Source organism: Aotus nancymaae, unplaced genomic scaffold, assembly GCF_030222135.1.
Source record: "Aotus nancymaae isolate 86718 unplaced genomic scaffold, 86718_ANA_hifiasm-v0.15.2.pri h1tg000030l, whole genome shotgun sequence".
NCBI lineage: Eukaryota > Metazoa > Chordata > Mammalia > Primates > Aotidae > Aotus > Aotus nancymaae.
The window spans coordinates 28,458,250-28,478,498 of NW_026988443.1; the positions used below are offsets into that span (position 1 = coordinate 28,458,250).

Below are 20,249 nucleotides of genomic sequence, written 5' to 3' on the forward strand. Positions count from 1 at the left end.
AAACTACTGAATTTTGGTCACAAATTGTTGTCTGCTTAAGACAGTAAACAAGGGGCTCATTAAGTATGCCTCTATCTCCCCATTATGAGTAAGTAGTTAGCACAAAGCCTTCCCGTGGAACACAGAGGCACAAGAACATCACTGTAGCTAGAAGGCCCCAGCATTTTCCATGTGCTGGAAAGAGATGGTCCCGAAAAGATTTGACCTATAATATAAGCAAAATGGAAGAATTCAATAGGACTTAAGAACTAGGAGAACCACTGACTGATTCCTACCTTGTGCAAAAACTCCAGTTTTTCCCCATTGTTCACAAGCTTGTAAGTATAGACAAAGCCCCCTGCCACAGATCGGGGGTTCAGTATCAGGTCCTTGGCCACACCAACCAGCACGTACCAGTCTTCACCAGTGTTGGAGAACCTGCAGACAGCCACACTACACACAGAGGAAGAAGCAAGAGTCACAGGCCTTAGTCAAAACCCAGAGTGCTCCTGTTCCAGTCTACCAAACCCTAGACTGTCCTGGGCTCCTTACCTAAAAGCTGCCTCATTCTGTTCCAGCTGGACAAGGTCCAGTGTGTTCCCCTGAATGGGATTCATCACCCGGATCACAGAGGCCCACTGCCCATTGCCAGCCTTGGGAGCGCCAAAGATGGATTCAGGGAGGTTTTCGTTGAGGAATGCTGCTGCCATCTCTGCAGCCAGCTCCCGCTCATCCTCCCCTGCTGCTTCCACCATTTCCTAAACCCAAAAAAACAAATAAATGAGTTGGCGTGCTCAGATTTGGGGCTGGCTGAGAAGAGGATAGGTAGTAAGAACACTCCAGGGGCCTCTCAATACATAAAGCAGCAAAGTCTGTCATCCCAATCAGGATTTCCCAAAATGAAGATTAAAGGGAAAAGTATACAGACCAGAGAAAACAGAAGATCACAAAAGGGAAATCCAGATATTGCTAGTTACATATTAGTAGAAAACACCAAAAACAACAGCTGTGACAAATATTGGACTAGTGGTCTGAGAAAAATGACAATGGAAACCCCATTTTTCTATCCAACACATCTGATTTCCCTTGCTAAGACTACTCTGTCTCCATTCTTTCAGGCTGGAACCAGTTCTACATGGTTGTAGCTACTTGGTTTTGGCTAGGAAATGAGTTGTAGAAAGAGCTGGTGTTGTGGAGAAAATGAAAGCTGTCTCTTTTGGGCCCAAATCCAGGAAATAGTCTATTTTGGAAGCTCAAGGACTGGAGAATTCTGTTTTAGAAAGGGAAGAACTTAATTGTGAATAAACGGAGGTCAGAGTATAGTCCTGGGTTAAAAGAAAGGCTCTAAAATGAAGTACTTTGGGGCAAAAGCCTCTGCTTAAAGAAGCTGAAAGTAGCCTAGATCTTTAAAAACAAAGAATATAATAACAGTAATAGGAGTTTAAACTTTAATACAGTCTCATTTCCAAAGCACCACTGGTATGCAGTGGCATGATCATAGCTCACTGTAGCCTTGAACTCCTGGACTGAAGTGATCCTCCTGCCTCAGCCTCCCAAACAGCTGGAACTACAGGTGTGCACCACCACACCAAGCTAACTTTTAAATTTTTTAATAGAGGTGCGGTTTTGCTATATTGCCCAGACTTATCTCGAGCTAGTGGCCTCAAGCAATCCTCCCACCTCAGCCTCCCAAAGTGCTGGGAGGTTTAAATTTTTCAACCTAATTTCACATATCTTCTAACAGAACCCCTGAAAGGCAGTCTCATTACCTCTGCCATCTGCTGCTTTCTCTGAGCTTTTGTGGCCTCAGTGTAGGCATTGTGGTCCGTTTCAATGATAATAAGATTGTTACTCTCAGGGTGGATGACAAATTTCCTGGGTGTGTACTGCAGTGGGAAAGCTACTTGATTGAAGACAGCACCGAGCTTCTCTAACGCCAAAATCCTATGACAAAAAGCAAGGCAGTCATTTAACACTCCTCAGAACCTAGAAACTGGTGTTGAAATAGACTTTGAGCAGTCAGCAAACACATTAATTCCTGAAGCTCTAATGTTGGCATTAGGCAACATTAAACAATGATCTCCTAATCTAGAAGATTCTGCACTGCAGACAAAGAGATCCAGGAAGGGCCTTCCCATTTGGCAACACCCTACCACAATTATGGCAATTCTAGTTCCTACCAATGAAACACAAACAATTGTCAAAAAAACCTTTTTTAAAATCATTCCAATGATAATAAAGAGTACCAATCCCAAATTTGTTGTGAAACACTGCAATTACCTGAACATATATGGTATTTGTAGTGATTGTGCTTCCTAAAACAAAGTGGATGGCTTTGTGAACAAAAATCACCTCGGTTTAGGAAAACTATGTCAATGCAAGAGACAGAAATAGGGGACATAAAATTTCTGTCAAATTAGACAGAGATGCACACATAAGACAAACTACATGCAAAATCAGCAGAACCTAGGTACTCTAAAAAATATAGTTACCTGGCTCGGTGCAGTGGCTCACACCTGTAATCCCAGCACTTTGGGAGGCCAAGGCGGGCAGATTACGAGGTCAGGAGTTCGAGATCAGCCTGACCAACATGGTGAAACCCATCTCTACTAAATATACAAAAATTAGCTGGGCGTGGTGGCATGTGCCTGTAATCCCACCTACCCAGGAGACTTGAGGCAGGAGAATCACCTGAACTCTATATAGTTACCTGCTCTCTAATGATGGCGTTTTATTTGTAGTTTATTCTCTACATTAAAAAAAGTAGAGGCTGGGCACAGTGGCTCACACCTGCAATCCCAACAATTCGGGAGGCTGAGGTGGGCAGATCACCTAAGGCTAGGAGTTCAAGACCAGCCTGGGCAACATTGAAACACCAACTCTACTAAAAATAATAATAAAAAAAAGCTGGGTGTGGTGGCGCATGCCTATAGTCCCAGCTACTTGGGAGGCTGAGGTGAGAGGGTCTCTTGAGCCCAGGAGCTCGAGACCAGCCTGGGCATCATGGTGAAATCCCATCTCTATAAATAAAACAAAAATTAGCTGGGCATGACGGCATGTGACTATAGTCCCAGCTACTCAGGAGGCTGAGGCAAAAATAGCTTGAGCCCAGGAAGTTGGGGCTGTAGTGAGCCATGATCACACCACTGCACTCCAACCTGTACAACAAACAGAGTAAGACCTAATCTCAAAAAATAAATTTAAAAATAAAAAGTTAAATGTTAAAAATAAACAAACTGCTCCCAAGAACTCTACTTTTATTTGTCTCAAACAGTCATCTTCCCTAATTTAGTTTTAGGGGGAAGTAAGTTCTGTTGCTAGGAAATCTAAAAATCTGTAGGGATTGTCTAAATCTATAGCAATTCAGGAGTTAGGGACCACAGATGAGCCTATAAGACTGGGCTTAAAAAACAAAGGAGAACATTGACAGGCAGGTATGTATGTGGGTGAAACATTCCAGCACAGGCAGAGATTCAAAAAATATTAAGTGATGTAGAGAAGTGCAGGGAGATCAAGTCTGCTGGAGCAGAAGATACATATAAAGATGATGGAAAGAAAATGGACAATGACCAAGAAAAGACCCTGAGAAGTTGTTGCAAAGAAATTTTGGGAGCTCATTTGATAAGCAATAGTGATTAATCTATCAAGAGGCCAGTTTCATTATGAACAGCCAATAGTATAACCAGGATGTGAACAACTTTGGTGGCCTAAGTTTAAAAGCCCCCAAAAACTTAAGGAAGCCAAACTGACTGGGTTATTTCAGGTTATTTTCCATCTTGCAAGGAATATTACATACAGTGCACAAACTTCACATCAATATTACCAGGAAAAACAATTTTGTCAACTTGAAAAAGGCCTAAATAACTTATATGTTAGTTAAAATTTAAGACTTAACACTGCAAATGACAAGAGTAAGAAAGGTTATCAATGCAGTGATCCAATACTTGCTCTAAAACTAATCCAATGGCAATGCCCTTTTGCTAGAAAACAAAAATCCGAAATCTCAGGAAGATTGGACTGTACTGCTAAGTATTAAACCTTGGCCGTGAAAGTCTTAACAGAAACTAAAACATCGAAACTTGGCTTCCAGGTACAAAAATCCTGAGCCAAATGAAGGTTTCAATTGTAACACACAAGTCTCATGGTAAAGTCAGTTCTCTGCCACCTCTTCACAGCCTCCTCCAACACTCTGGCAGAACAAGTCTGAGACCTTGGCAGAAAAGCTTCTTGCTGGGCTTGAAACACGGACTCACTCACCGCAGGGTGTTGGTGGAGATGGCCACAATGCCCTCAGGACACTGTTCCGAGGCAAAGCCCGATGCAAATTCCAGCGTCTCATAAGACAAGGGGGTGAGATGGAAGCGAGATTGGTAAGAATAGCTCAACCATGAGCGGCTTGACATGGCCAATACCTGAGGGGAAAAACACAGCTCCACTAAGTTTGGGAAAAAACACAAACATGGTAACCTGACCAAAAACCCTATCCCTAAATTTCAGTGCAGAGTATCCTAAGATATTCTGGAAATCTAACAGGCTATCTTAAGAAAAAGAGGGTTAGAAAGAGGCAGTGTAGCTAAGCATATGCGAAAGGCATGGGCTACGAGCCATATGATCTTAAAAAAACCACATCATCTCTCTTAGCCTGCTTCCGTGACAGTAAAATGAAAATAGTGCCACAAGGCTATACAGCTCCAAGAATTAAAAGGAATGAAGGCCAGACATGGTGGCTCACGATTGTAGTCCACTTTGGAAGGCCGAGGCAGGCAGATCCCCTGAGGTCAGGAGTTTGAGACCAGCCTGGGCAACACAGTGAAACCTCATCTCTACTAAAAATACAAAAATTAGCTGGGCATGATGGCGGGTGCCTGTAATCTCAGCTACTCGGGAGGCTGAGGCAAGAGGATCGCTTGAACCACGGAGCCAGAGTTTGCAGTGAGCTGGAGTTTGCAGTGAGCCAAGATAGCAGCACTGCACTCCAGCCTGGGCAACAGTGCCAAAAAAAAAAAGAATTACATGGAATCAATTAGCACAGTGCCCAGAAACACTAACATTCTTAACTACACAGGATACAATGTTTCCCAATCTCTTTCACATCAGATAGTAAAGTTAGTACTGATCCAAGACTGGGGCAAAACCTGAGAATTCTCATGGCGAATGGTGTCCTAGACAGGAGGTTTCCAGCCCTATTTGATCAGTGAGGGGGTTAAAGGTATCAGTATCTCAACCCACGTATAAATGACATGGTACCATGGAACCCCAATGAGGAGGCTCTAGGTTAGGAAACTCAGGACTTCCCACATAAAGGAAACCAATCAAGACAGAGTGGTAAATTCGTGAAAGTAAAGCTTACAACAAAGACTGTTTTCAGATGGTGCCACTAAAATCCCAAACATGTTCCCTGTCCCAGCCTTCATTACTTACGGCCTCCTGTCCTTGCATTCGGACGCGGAAGAGCTTCACGGGACGGGAACCCAGGTACCGAGTGCGAGTGTCAGACAAATCTCCAGTGACAGGGTCCAGGACAGTCCTCAGCAGCACACCGTTCTAATCAAAACGAGAGGAGCGGGTGAAGCCTACTCATGATGGAAGCATATCAGCTATTATGGGAAACCTCCCCCTTGGCTACTTCATATAAGAAATCAGAGCAGATGGAAAGAAATAACTTGGTTGTTTTAAAAAAGATCCTAAATAATCAGATAGCCATTCATTCATTCTCTCACTAAATCACTTAATCATTCAAAGTTATGGACCATCTACTAAGTAAAAACAAACTTATTTTTCCTTAAAATTTCTTTTTACCATGTATGTTAAATCCTTCCTCATTAACATATAATTCAAATAAATAAATAAATAACCATATTGATCACAGTCCCTAAACAGCATTTCCTCTTAAAGGAACAAGGTTTCTAAAAGGAAAGACTCGTCTGGGGCTGGGGCAGAATGTTCCAGACACATGTGGGGACACCTTATTGTGCAACAGGGCAAGGAAACCCTCACAAATAGTGGGGTTGTGTTAAAAAGACAAAGAAACCAATTTGAAAGAGAAATTTCCACTTTTCTAGAATGAGGCAATTAAGCATCCCCCATAAAAAAAACAAGCCAGGTGAGGTGGCTCACACCTGTAATCACAGCACTGTGGGAGGCCAAGGAAGGAGGACTGCTTGAGGCCAAGAGTTCAAGAGCAACCTGGCCAACATAGTGAGACTCTATTTAAAAAAAAAAAAAAAAGACACAGAGAGAAGAGCTACATCCACCCAAGTTTATGATGTTACTTTATTTTATTTTTATTTATATATTGAGACAGGGTCTCACTCTGTCACCTAGGCTAGAGTACAGTGGCACAAGTTCACTTTAGCCTCCGCCTCCCAGGCTCAAGCAATCCTCCCACCTAAGCCTCCCACGTAGATGGGACTACAGAAATGCGCCACCTTTCCGGACTACTTTTTGTATTTTTGGTAGAAACAAGGTTTCACTAGGTTGCCCAGGCTAGTATCGAACTTCTGCGCTCGAGTGATCCACCCGCCTCAGCCTCTCAAAGTGCTGGGATTACAGGAATGAGCTGCAGCACCTGGCCAATGTTACTCTAAAAAACAGCAAAAAACCCACTTTACTGGTCCCCACTGAAGTGAGTGCTATGGCCCTTACTCTTTACTCTGAAAATAGGTGAACAATGAAAAAAAAAAAAAGTATTCTTTTCCTGTGTAAAATGTACTTACAGTAAGCAAAGAAATGCCCCCTCCCCCAATAAATCTGAATCTAACCAATTTCTTGATCTGCAATATCCAATACTATAGCTATACCAAGCTACATGTGGCTCATCAGAACTGAGACAGGACCTAGAGTGGTGTCTCACATCTGTAATCGCAGCCCTTTGGGAGGTCAAGGCGGGTGGATCACTTGAGCTGAGGAGTTCAAGACCAGCCTGAGCAACATGGCAAAACCCTGTCTCTACTAGAAGCACAAAAAATTAGCTGAGATCACACCACTGCACTCCAGCCTATGCAACAGAGTGAGTCTCTGTCTCAAGGGAAAAAATTTTTTAATAAAAATAGATTTTAAAAAGAACTAAGACTGACTGTTAAGTGTAACGTACCAAATACCAGATTTCAGACTTAATTAAGAAAAAAAAAAGAGAGAAAAAGGTAAAGTACCTCAGCAATTTTTATATTAACTACATGTTGGAATGATTTTAGATATACAGAGTTAAAAGAACATTAAAACTGGCCAGGCACAGTGGTTCATGCCTGTTATCCCACCAGCACATTTGGAGGCCAATGTAAGAGGACCACTTGAGGCCAGGAGTTTAAGACCAGCCTCGGCAACACAGCAAGACACTATCTCTATTTTAAAAAAAAGAAAAAAGAAAAAAAGCATTAAAATTACTTTTTTCCTTTTTGTGGCTACAAGAAAATTTATTTATTTATTTTTATTTGTTTTTCATTTTTTGTTTTGAGATGGAATTTTGCTCTTGTTGCCCAGGCTGGAGTGCAATGGCACTATCTTGGCTCACCGCAACCTCCGCCTCCCAGCTTCAAGAGATTCTTCTGTCTCAGCCTCCTGAGTAGCTAGAATTACAGGCATGTGCCACCACACCCAGCTAATTTTGTATTTCTAGTAGAGATGGGGTTTCTCCATGTTGGTCAGGCTGGTCTCAAACTCCCGACCTCAGGTGATCTGCCCACCTGGCCCAGAAAATTTAAATTATACCTGTAGATCACCTTGTATTTCTAACAGATGGCATGGTCTTAACTCTACCCACCAGCTTAATAAAGAGGATACAAGAACACTGAACACACAAGCAATGACTTTGTCAAGTCCAGAAGGTGGGAAACTGTACAAGACAAATGATGTGATCTTGTAATGCTGCAAAATGGGGTAGGACAGGTTAAGAGATATAAAAAGACAGATGAAGCAAATGGAAAAAAGCGTAGAATGCTATGCTGAGAAGCTGAGCACAACCCACTATAAAGCCACTTTGGGGGAAAGAAGAACAATGGGGAAAACTGGAACATCGTATTAAAAAACTATTGTTATATTTTGCTGAGCATGATAATACTAATGTCTTACAAAAACAGACATCTGTTGGAGCTACATTATCAATTATCTGTAGACGAAATGAGAGCATCTTGGATCTGCTTTAAAAATAGTCCAGGGAAAAGATAAAACAGAAACAGCAGAATGTTGTTGTTAGTTGTTAAAACTAAAAAGGAAAAAAAAAGATAGAAAATACATGTGGCAGCCAGTTAAAATCAAACAAAAGAAAAAAACGATAAATAATAATGACGCTCCCCCAAAAAAACTGGGTACATGGAAGTTCACTGTATTAGTTTCTCTAACTTCTGGTTGTGTTTGAGATTTCTAAATCAGGAAGTAAAATTAAAAAGGAAAAAATACCTGGGCTAGATTACTTAGATGTCTGAGTCAATAATCATTAAAGAAAATAAAAATATATGATCAAGAATCCTGACACTATGTTAGTGTCAAAGCACACTTTTTCACAGCACGAAGAGCTCAGCAACTTTGGCAACAGGGAACATTTAGGGATCCTTTATTGCTAATGAAGCCAATTATGAACTGAGAGGTATTCATTCCAAAAGCAGAAATGAATAGTGGGAACTACAGGTGATCCCATCCAGTTCTGACAGAGCAGCTATCAAAAAGCATTTATCAGATGTGAAGACTCTTGTTCAAATTAAAGAGTTAAGACAGCAGAACCCAGAGTGACACTGTTTACTTTTCATAAGGCGAGGATCTGAAACCAAGGAGAGAGAAAATGCCTGTTATCAAAAAAAGGAGTGCATGGAAACTACAGAAGACCTGATGTTTACAATGTGGGCCTCTGGATCTCTTACCTGTAGCCCAATATTCAGGTATAGGAAGCCAATCGAGCCCCTCTCACCCAGTTCATCCTGCTTCTCAGTCCCACCCATTTCCACGATACACAAGGACTCAGGCTGGGCTGGGAGAGCCTGCATGCTTAAAGGCTGCAAACAGTCCTGAGAGAGAGAGAGAAATCATAAAAACACAGAAAACAACAATATTGGGAGAAAAAAACATACCTAGGGAAATCTAATTCTAGAATTAGATTATGCACAGAAAAAAACCCTGGAAGTGAGTTTTAAGAGAGTACTGAGTTATTAGTTACACCAAATCTCAGAATAAGCTTCAGGAAGATCATGCTTTTCTCCTGTTGTCAAAAGAGATAATGGTAAAGGTAATAAAGCAAAGCATACCTCCCACAAAGTCATCTACGGTCCTGGAGCAAGTCAAATTTAAGCGGTCTTGGTTTTTAACTAAAAAAAGGGAATTCAAGCTTAAGCCAAAGAAACATTTCTGTAGTCTCAGGGATCATATTCTTAAACCACAGCACCCAGCAGGAGACTCCTGAAACACACTGCAACACAAGAGAAGCAGTAGGTACAGATTTTGGGGTCTAACCCAGCTGATCTCAGAGATGGACAATGGACATCAGGAGTAGGCCAGATGGTCAGGTTGCAACCAGATGATCCTTGAAGCTGAGAGTGTCACTCACTGAGGGGTCCAGGGAGATGATTCTGACAGTGTTGTCCACAAGCCCCACGGCCAGGAAGCGAGACCGCTGCTCTCCAGGGGGTACATTGGCCAGACTCATGCACACCACATCTGCTGACATCTCCTTCCGTTCTGTGTACTCATTGAGCTGTCCTGACTACAGGAGGAAAAACAGAGTGAGGTCAAAACTACATAGGGGTGAGGAGTCTAGATGCTCCAATTCACCCAAAACCCTGGACCTAGAGAATGAAGGAGGGCTGTTATATTTTGTTCTGCTTCCCCACACTCCTCTCACTATAGTCAATGACAAGAATTTTCCTGAGTTCCCAATACTGAATTTAACAGGCTCACTGCAAGCAAAATGAGTATCTCTAGCAATCAGAGAATGAAAAGACCTTTGAGAAGGTCAATGTGCCACAAATTTTCTAAGCCAACTTTGCTCTCAGAAAATGGAGGTATATAAAACTGTTTATGTGTTTATGAGAATACTATGGGTGAAGGGCAAATATGGTTAAAGACAAGGAAATCTCAACCAAAGGTACAGTCAGGCTACAAATTTTGCCACACTAGAAAACTCCTGAGAGCAAGATAATTAAGTATACTGAATATCCTTCCATACAGAAGTTTTCAGAAATGGATTCAGACTGCAGAAATCAAATCTATGCCAAATATTTGTGGGAAAAGTAGAGAGTGAAATGCAGGAGGAGCAAGTGTTTAATTGCTAAGAGGGGATTTCATAACTCCATCTAGAATTAGGCATCAACTTACCCTTTCCCCCACCTCTGTGAAGGGGCAAATTGGTTTGTGGACACTTCGACTCTCTTTTAACTGTCATCTAAATGCCTAGACTACAATGCCCATCTTTCCCTCTGGACCCTACACTAAGCAATGATAAAATAACATACGGGATCCATCTCGAAATAGACCAGCTCTCCTCCTGTCAGGGCAATCACCACTTGTCGCTGGTTCACTGCACACTTCACAATTGTTTTCTTTCCAGGGGTCTTCCACTCATTGACTCTCTTGTCTGCTCGTATGTGCCGAATGCCATCTGGATAGACCTAGAATCAGTAACAGAAAGAAACTTGACTTTAATAATTTGACTCATCACTCAGAATGACCCTCACAACTATCAGATCTCTCACTACGATCAGACCTGGGGCCACTGCATTTGAGGCACCAGTGGAGTCAATGACAAAAGACTTATTTAGTAGGCCCCAGGCAAGGTCAACTTTTAAATAATGTTTTGCAATGCCCACTTCAAAGAAGTTCAAAGCTCATTAACAAAACATTTATATTTACTAGAGATGAAGATAACAGTGATGTGGCTCTGTAACAAAAAAATGGCAAATACAAAGGGATTATTATGTGCCATACTCATATGTTCCCTCCCTAAGGCCTGCTGGAAGGTGAGGGTGAAAAGAGACAGGAACACAGAAGCCTACATCACCAAAGGCCAAGAAAGAACAAAGCAAGCCGAGTAGGTAAGCTCTGAGAACCCTCACCTGCACCAAGGCATCATCTCCTAACAAGGAGCAGGACAAGGTTGGGGTGGTCCCCAAGAACCCAGAGTCAGTCACTTCTTCTACAGTCTCTCCAATGGACAACACCAAGGTGGCATTCACGAAAGACACAATGATGTAGGCATCAAACTCATCTGAAAAAGAAAAGAAGGGAGTTGGTTAGATAAGAACTCATTAGAACTACAAAGCCAAATGAAACACTAAGAGTTCTCTTCAGAAACCTTCCAAGGCACTTCTATGTGTAGTTATTATACACATACACACACACAGAGCAGAGGATGAGCCAAAAGAAAAATGGGAGTCATAGGAGCCTACAGATATACCCTCCTTCCTCAGTATTTTCTTGAGACATCTGCTAGAGAAGTGAGGACAAAGCAAAGGAATGGGAGGCATGAGGACATTTTAAATACAATATTGATGCATGAACATACTGAGCTAGAGCTTCATTTATTTGTGCCAGTTGTCAATCCACAATCCCTTCCTAAGAAGAGATACCCCTTTTAACTAGGAAAGATCCCTAACTTCTTCCAAAAGCAGCTTATGTCGGAATAAACACAAGCTCTAATGAATAAAATAGAGATTACTTAAGCTTCTGTGAGACTAAGTCATTCTAGGGTTGGAAACTGAGACTCTTAGTCTCAATGGGAACGACATAAGAAAACTAGATAACCAGGAAATGGGCGGTGGGGGGGTTGTTTATATTGTTATACCTTGACCTCTCTGTTTTTTCACTACTTAGAAATGAACAATCCTATTAGAATTTGCTTTTTCTAATGAAATGTAGTTGAATAAACAAACACTAATAAGTTTCTCAAGGAAGTCAGAGGACTTGAGGTATATATCAGAAACCCTCAAAATTTCTTCTGCAGATCCCTCTATTTCCCATATATCTCACCCTACAACACAAAACAGCTTCTGCAAATGTCCCCATCCAGTACAATGTATGGCATACAGCTTGCATGCTAATTTTTTAAGAGTTGAGATTTTCCTACTTTACATTTGAATTTTTCTATCAACACCCCCTTGCCCAGAAATCAGATAAAAAAGGAACAGAACAAGAAAAGGTACCAAAATTTAGTGGCTGCCTCACTCCCAGTAGTAGCAGCTATAGGACCCTGTCTGCCTAAGCACTTGTCAAGACCTTAATGCCAGAGGGCTTGTCTATCCATCCACATGAAGAGCATACTTTTGGTTCTGATGACTTCAAATGAGGTTCAGCTGAACTAAGATTACTAGATCAGCTCTGCAAAATGCAGTCAGCATTCTTTAAAGAAGCAGGGGTCAAGTGAAGATAGATCATTCGACTGGGCATGGTGGCTCATGCCTATAATCCCAGCACTTTGGGAGGCCAAGGTGGGTGAATCGCTTGAGGTCAGGAGTTCAAAACCAGCCTGGCCAACATGGCGACAGCCTGTCTCTACTAAAAAAATAAATTAAATTAAATAGAAAAATCAGCCGGGCATTGTGGCGGGCACCTATAATTCCAACTACCCAGGAGGCTGAGGCAGGACAATCACCTGTACCCAGGAGGCAGAGGTTGCAGTGAGCCAAGATTGTGCCATTGCACTCCAGCCTGGGTGACAGAATGAGACTGTCTCAAAGCAAACAAACAAACAATAAGATGTATCATTGGTGTGGCCTACAGTAGTGTTCTGCCCTATTAGCAGGACATAAAATCAATTTAATGGGTTGTACAATAGGCATTTCATAACAGAAATAAATGTAATTTATGACGGTCCTTCATATATAGTAAGATAATTACTGTTTTGTGAAACTTTTGTTTCAGTTAATATTACATATATATTAGTACATGTAATATATTACATGGTGGTGGCTGTAAAACAAGGCTCAAAGATCTTTCCTAATGGGCATGCTCTAATGGTTAGACCAGGAATCCACAGACTAAAGGTTCAATTTCCACATCATAAGGAGTAATACTGGACATGAAGATACTTGGTTTTTCATCATTTTGCTAGAACTGTCATTACATATCAAATGCTTTGAGGACATCTTACAAGATGACTTTGTAAAATTAAGCACTATTCACTATCATGAGTAAGCACATGGTTGTCTCTGAAATGGATATCTCAATAGCTTACAACAAAACCAAAATCCATCTCTATGTATCACCAAGCTTGGAACCTTTACTCCAACTCTCAGTTTTTGCACTGGAAATTTTTGTTGTGTAAAAATAACAGAAGTTGCTTAATTTTAACATTATATGAATACAGTACCATTTCATGTGTTCCCATTACTGAAACCTAACAATCTTAAAAACTGTGTCAAAGCAAATTAAAGCCAAGTAACAAAAGGCTGTAACTGGCCAGGATTTCTGGTCTCGGATCTTCACCAAGGGGAAAAGGGGGCCTTCCAGAAGACAGACCATACAACCTTTGACTTTCATGGGAGAGAATGGGGAAAGGAAGGAAGGAAGGGTACCTTTCCTTTGACTAAGACTCCAGATTACTCAAATATAAAAGAAAACAAATGCTCAGTGGACTTAAATAGGGTCATACTTTTGCTAGACAATTCAAGACGTGAGTCAACGACGTATCAAAGCTGCTTTAAATCACAGATTTCCTCAAAATAAACACTGTCCTGTGAACACCAAACACATTGTAACTCCTAGCCCTTCCTTCTACAGTGAGGAAGAGCTGCAGCAGATTAACTTTTATGTACTAGAGTAATTACAGATTAAAAGTTGGAGTTCAAGCCAGGCATTGTGGTTCAAGCACTTTGGGAGGTTGACGAGGGAGTATCATTTGAGCTCCCAAGTTCAAGACCACCTTGGGTAACATAACAAGACCCCGACTCCATAAAAAATTACAATTATTATTTTTATTTATTTATTTATTGAGATGGAGTTCTGCTCTTGCTGCCCTGGCTGGAGTGCAATGGCACGATCTCGGCTAACCACAACCTCTACTTCCCGGGTTCAAGCAATTCTCCTGCCTCAGTCTCCCAAGTAGCTGAGTATTACAGGCATGTGCCACCATGCCCAGCTAATTGTGTATTTTTAGTAGGGCTTCTCCATGCTGGTGAGGCTGGACTTGACCTTGCCACCTCAGGTGATTCGCCCACCTCGGCCTCCCAAAGTGCTGGGATTACAGGCATGAGTCACTGCACCCAGCCCAAAAAATTATTAAAAAAAAAAAAAGTTGGAGTTTAGAACAAAGCCAAGCTTTAGTCAAGGTAAATGACTAGGAACTGTACCATCCACACTGCCCTTTTCTAAGAGATGCAAGTCTCACTTGAAAGAACAATAGTTCATACCTCAGCGAAGAATCCATCAGGGTATGAGAATGCATCTTTAGGTCTCAGTTCAACAGGGCTCCCCTCATCTGTCTGAACACTGCTTAGGACCCCAGAAGAGGGAATGTTTTTCTCTTCTACTTCCCTTGCCTTAGGATTTAAGCCTCAACGAGCAGCTCACTCCAAAAGGTAAAGTGAACGACTATCCAGATAACTGAAGCCTCCACTAACTCACTCTCACTTCATAGACAAGAGTACCTGATACTTATCTTGCTTCAGCAAGTCCTGAATATACTCAAAAGCTTTCTCCAGGTCTTGATCTTTCAGAGTCAGGACACCTGGAATGTACAACTCCAAGAGTGTATGAAGCTAAAGTTCTCTAGCTAGAGACTCTTTTAGCTTAGTAAAAGACAAATTAACCATATTTGACAAATTCTGTGGGAGAAAGTAGAGAGGCAGACTCCTGCCTCAGACCATCTCATCACAGGCAGACAGTGTATAGCACTATTATGCCCAGTGACATCCAACTGCAAAGTTACCCTCTGACAGACACCATCAAGGTAGCCTCAATATATTGTATAGGTCCCTCTCCCTGGATAAAATATTAAGACCCCACAGTCAACCCTAGCAGTAGGTACACACCTGTGGTGATCAGCACCTTCACCAGCCACCTGTGGAAGAGAAAAAAAGGCTTGGTATTGGTAGTGTGTATCACCAAGTACCAGCCAAGGTTAGTATTTGCCTGGAAGACTGCAGCATGTGCGGACAGAAGGAATGTTCACTCGACAGTAACTTGGGGTATCTGGAAACTGAGTGAACCAAGAGAACCCGACCAATATTTATGGGTGACTCCCAAATTACAGTACCGAAAGAGTAAAATTTAGCAGGATATAGTCCTTTCCGAGACTTCTGACATTTAATAAAGGAGAAAAACTTTCAACTACAAGTTCCATCATGCAACAAACTGCCTGTCACCAAGTTAGCAAACGCTGTCCCTCTTAAGAACCCGTCCTGACCTTCAAACATATGCCCCCTTCTTTAACCCCTCCTGGCAATGTACCCATGCCTTTCACCACATCACAACACACAACAGTTTTGTATACTTGTCTTCTTTTTTAGATGGCAAAAGCTCTAAGGCAAAGACACTATGTTAATTACTCTGGAATACATGGTGGGCACTCAAACAACTAAACTTATCCTGAAAGAAACCAGCAAGACCCACAGACTCTCACTGCAGTTAATCAAAATGGACACTGGACTGAGATTCAGGAGACAGGATTTTCTGTCCCCACTACCTAGACTATGTCTTGATACAGTCAACCCCCACAACTTCCTGTATTCTTCATAAACAGTGAGGGTTAACTTTTCTGTAAACCTAAATCCATTTTATTTTTATTTTTCTGAGACGGAGTCTTACTCTGTTACCCAGGCTGGAGTGCAGTGGTGCGATCTCAGCTCACTGCAACTTCCACCTCCCAGATTCAAGTGATTCTCTTCCCTCAGCCTCCCAAGTAGCTGGGATTACAGGCATGCGTCACCACACCCAACTAATTTTTGTATTTTTAGTAGAGACAGCGTTTCACCATGTTGGCCAGGCTGGTCTCAAACTACTGACCTCAGGTGATCTGCCCACCTCAGCTTCCCAATATGCTGGGATTAGTGATGTGAGTCACCACACCCAGCCCTAAATCTGTTTTAAAATAAAAAGTTTATTTAAAAAGTTAAACACCAACAAGGACAAACTACTTTATGCAGACATTACACACAAAACCAGGTGCCTAATAATTATCTTTTCAGCTCATAAGCCTACCAATTTCTTATTCACATTTTTCCCTTTCTACTCAACTCGGATATGATTCAAATGCCTACAATGAAAACTAATTCCACAAAAATGAGTATTCTACTAATAGTAAGTTGTTTTCCTCCTACATATTTCCCAACTCATTAAATGTTTCATACAAGCAGAATATCTAAATATCAGGCAGAATTATAGCTGTTTTCCTGAAAAAGCTGTCTGCCAGCCAGGATGATCTTACTCATCCATCTCGCATTCCTGAGAGAACAAGAGAAAAATGTAGCTCCAAGGTGAATCAACAGAAAAATGACTGAGCTTTCTTTCTATGAGACTGCAATTCAACTGTCACAAGACTTCCCTGCTACTGCACTAACTACTAGGCATTCTCCTATTACTTTCAAAGTTTTAGGATCAGGTGACCATTTATATCCAGGAACTCAAACTCCCTTCTCCTTCCCTGTCCCCACTTTTCTACTCATGCCAAAATTCTAATTCCACTCAATTCCACCTGCTTCCCTTAAGCACTAGCAAGACTGACTAACAAGCTTTCCCATACCTCTTAATTCCTAGACCACCCTGAATTTCACTGTGGTTTCAAAACAATTTGAAAGAACATAGTTGAAGAAAAGTGAAAAAGCACAACTTTCCCTCACATCAAAACTCTTACACAGATGAATCCAGTGCCTTTATCAATATAAAGTCAAAGAACATCACACTTGACAGCTCTATGAAATGTTTATGTACTAAAATAAGACAGCCAACCTATGCCCCCACCTTTCCCACCTGCACAAAAAGAAATGGTAGGTGAAGGCATCCTGATTAGAAGAACCCTAAAAACAGTGTTGGGCCAGAAAAAGTTTCTGGTATATGGTGCTAAAGGAAATGATACAGAAGTATTATGAACGCAGCCTTTTAAGCCTTCTATGTCAATGGCACCCAGACCCTCATTTTGTCCATTGGGAAAGAGCTGCTTACCTTCAATGTGTCGACGCACTGTCCAGACAGCATTGGGGTTACCGGGTAGCTCAGAAACAGCCATTTCTGACACCTGACAGGAGAGGAGGGAAGCCACAGATCCAGTGAGCATGCAACTCAGCTACCTTCTTACAATCACACCAGTAAATAAGGTCTCAAAGGCAGGGTTCACAATGTATGCCGGATTTACAGGATGAAACCACCTAGTGAAAGAAGAACCTAAGAACCAAACGGGCTAGAGACAGCAGCAATCCCCCTGAGAGTTTTAAGCAAAAGTCACAAGATGTCTAAGAGGGTACAGTTGCTGCAGCCAAAACCATACCCCTTTCCTTCAGGTATAACATGCCATGATCGTCCTCAGAACAGCAGTATCCACTGGGAATGAATCATGCCATCTAAATTGGCAACCCATTTCTTTCCCTAGCTCCCATAAGACCAAATCCCACCTGGACCAATTCAAATGCCACATCCTTTAGAAAAATTATTCCCTTATCCCCTTGGCTGGCAGTCACCCCTCTCTTCTATAAACACTCACAGAAATAAGTTACTACCGGCTGGACGCAGTGGCTCACACCTGTAATCCCAGCACTTTGGGAGGTCAAGGCGGGTGGATCGCCTGAGGTCAGGAGTTTAAGACCAGCCTGGCCAACATGGTAAAACCTCATTTCTACAAAAATACAAAAATTAGCCGGGCATGATGGTGGACGCCTGTAATCCCAGCTACTCAGGAGGCTGAGGCAGAAGAATCGCTTGAACCTGGGAGGCGGAGGTTGCAGTGAGCCAAGACTGTGCCATTCCATTTCAGCCTGGGGGACTGAGCGAAACTGTGTCTCCAAAATGAAGGAATCAGTTACCACTTCTTCTTAGGGCACTAGCTGTTTTGTCTTTCCTATTAGATTTTTATGCTCCTCAAAGTCAGAGTGAATGATTCTCTACATGTTCTATAGGTTCTCAAACGTAAGAGTAAACAAAACATCTAAGCCAAATTCAAAATGATCTAGAGGAGAAAACTGGAGGTGGGTTATACAGAAACTCTCTGCACTATCTTTACAATTTTTCTATAAATGTAAAATGATTATAAAATTAAACTTATTAAATGTTTTTAAATGATCTAGACACAATAAAGTAGCCACTTATATATAGCGTGTAACCCACATCTTATAGGAAAAACTCATGTACATTCACAGGAGGAATAGCCCTTTCCTAGTTTACTGATATAATTAGAAGGAAGACCTAAGAAGTTCCTCATGAATAAAATTCAACTGTCAATTATGCTACACTCTATACCAAATGTAAAACTGTCAAGTCACCCTGGCTTAGTTGTGACGATAATCTAGTTAGAGAACAAGGTATAACAAATAGGCATAAAGGAACAAAACAACATTCAACAATTCTCAAATATTTTTATATATAACAAAGGTGTGTCTACAGATTTGAAGTGGGAAGAGAAGTAGCAGGAAACTCAAAAATGATGATTTTTGAGCTCTTTATCTCTTACACTTCATAAAAATCATCTGCTAATGCACAAATGCATTTTTTAAATTTTTTTGAGACACAATCTCACTCTGTCGCCCAGGCTGGAGTGCAGTAGTGTTTTCTCAGCTCACTGCAATCTCCACCTCCCAGTTTAAGTGATTTTCCTGCCTCAGTCTCCTGATTACAGGTACTCACCACCACTTCCGGCTCATTTTTGTAGTGCTAGTGGAGACGAAGTTTCACCATGTTGGCCAGGCTGGTCTCAAACTCCTGACCTCAGGTGATCCACCCGCCCAGCCACACATATGCGTGTTTTTTGTGTGTAAAGTGCTAGCTTTCATCATATACTCACTAAAATCTAATGAGAAGTAACTAATGAATCAAAAGCAATGGCTCTTGGCCAGGTGCCGTGGCTCATGCCTGTAATCTCAACACTTTGGGAGGCTGAAGTGGGAGGATCACTTGAGCCCAGGAGTTCAAGACTAGCCCTGGCAACCTAACAAGACCCTGTCTCTACCAAAAATAAATAAATAAGCCAAGTGTGGTGGCACACACCTGTAGTCCCAGCTACTCGGGAAGCTAAGGTGGGAGAACTACTTGCTTGAGACTAGGCATTCAAGGCTACAGTGAAGCAAGGTCTCACCACTGCACTCAAAAAGAAAAAAAACAACAGACCTATGGCTCTAAATTGGGTCTGAGTCCTTGAAATTTGGGTGAACTGAAAAATACATTTTGGAAGAGACAAAACATTTTTAAATTCCCTGAAACAGCAGTATTAACAGCTAATATTTTTTTTTTAATTGAGATGGGGTTTCACCATGTTGGCCAGGATGGTCTCGATCTCCTGACTTCGTGATCCACCCACTTCAGCCTGCTAAAGTGCTGGGATTACAGGCATGAGCCACCACGCCCGGCCTAACAGCTAACATTTATTGAATACATCATGCCATATATTAAGATTAAGTGTTTCATATGTATCATCTCATTTAATTCACACAATTCTTTACGGCAGGTACCATTATTAAATCCATTTTACAGAATGAACAAATGCTAAGTAATAACTATTAAGTGGTAGAGCCAGAATTCAAACCCCAGATTATCTTGGCCATGTTCCAATAAAATTTACAGAAACAGGCAGCAGGACTTTTGAGAGCTACAGTTTGCCATTCTCAAGCTCTCAAAACAAACTGTTACAGGAAGATTTTTATTTTTATTCCTAACAAGTTCAAGTTCAGGGCCCTCACTAGAAGGCATTAACATTAAGACTATGATACAAAGAGAATATGGGACTTATGAAAATAACTTTATTTATTTATTTATTATTTTTTGATAGAGACGGGGTTGTGTTGGCCAGGCTAGTCTCAAACTCCTGACCTCAGGTGATCTACCCAACTCAGCCTCCCAAGGTGCTGCGTTTACAGGTTGAGCCACCACGCCTGGCTGAGAAGATAACTTTTGGTGTCCAAATTCCCTAAAAAGTTCAGCAATGAAAGATTCACTAAATAAATTCTGATCTATCCACTTTGGTGTATTATTACAGAAACACTAAAAATTATGCAACTTGGCCAGGTGTGGTAGCTCACGGCTGTAATCCTAGCACTTTGAGAGGCTGAGGAGGGCAGATTCCTTAAGCCCAAGAGTTCAAGACCAGCCAGGCCAACAAGATGAGACTCTATCTCTACAAATAGAAAATACAAAAATTAGCTGGTTGTGTGGGG

At 41.6% G+C, this 20,249-nt stretch overlaps 1 protein-coding gene across 1 annotated transcript in view; it reads right to left on the bottom strand.

The window, feature by feature from the left end:
* SF3B3 (splicing factor 3b subunit 3) overlaps positions 1–20,249 on the bottom strand; it is a 49,609-nt gene that overhangs the window by 6,778 nt on the left and 22,582 nt on the right. Inside the window, exons 11-20 of the mRNA XM_012437418.2 lie at positions 17,056–17,128; positions 11,016–11,167; positions 10,416–10,571; positions 9,512–9,667; positions 8,832–8,975; positions 5,401–5,523; positions 4,237–4,391; positions 1,749–1,923; positions 532–737; positions 276–432 (exon numbers count right to left, since the gene is read on the bottom strand). Of these exons, the coding sequence (XP_012292841.1) occupies positions 276–432; positions 532–737; positions 1,749–1,923; positions 4,237–4,391; positions 5,401–5,523; positions 8,832–8,975; positions 9,512–9,667; positions 10,416–10,571; positions 11,016–11,167; positions 17,056–17,128 (1,497 nt within the window). The remainder of the gene's footprint in view (positions 1–275; positions 433–531; positions 738–1,748; positions 1,924–4,236; positions 4,392–5,400; positions 5,524–8,831; positions 8,976–9,511; positions 9,668–10,415; positions 10,572–11,015; positions 11,168–17,055; positions 17,129–20,249) is intronic.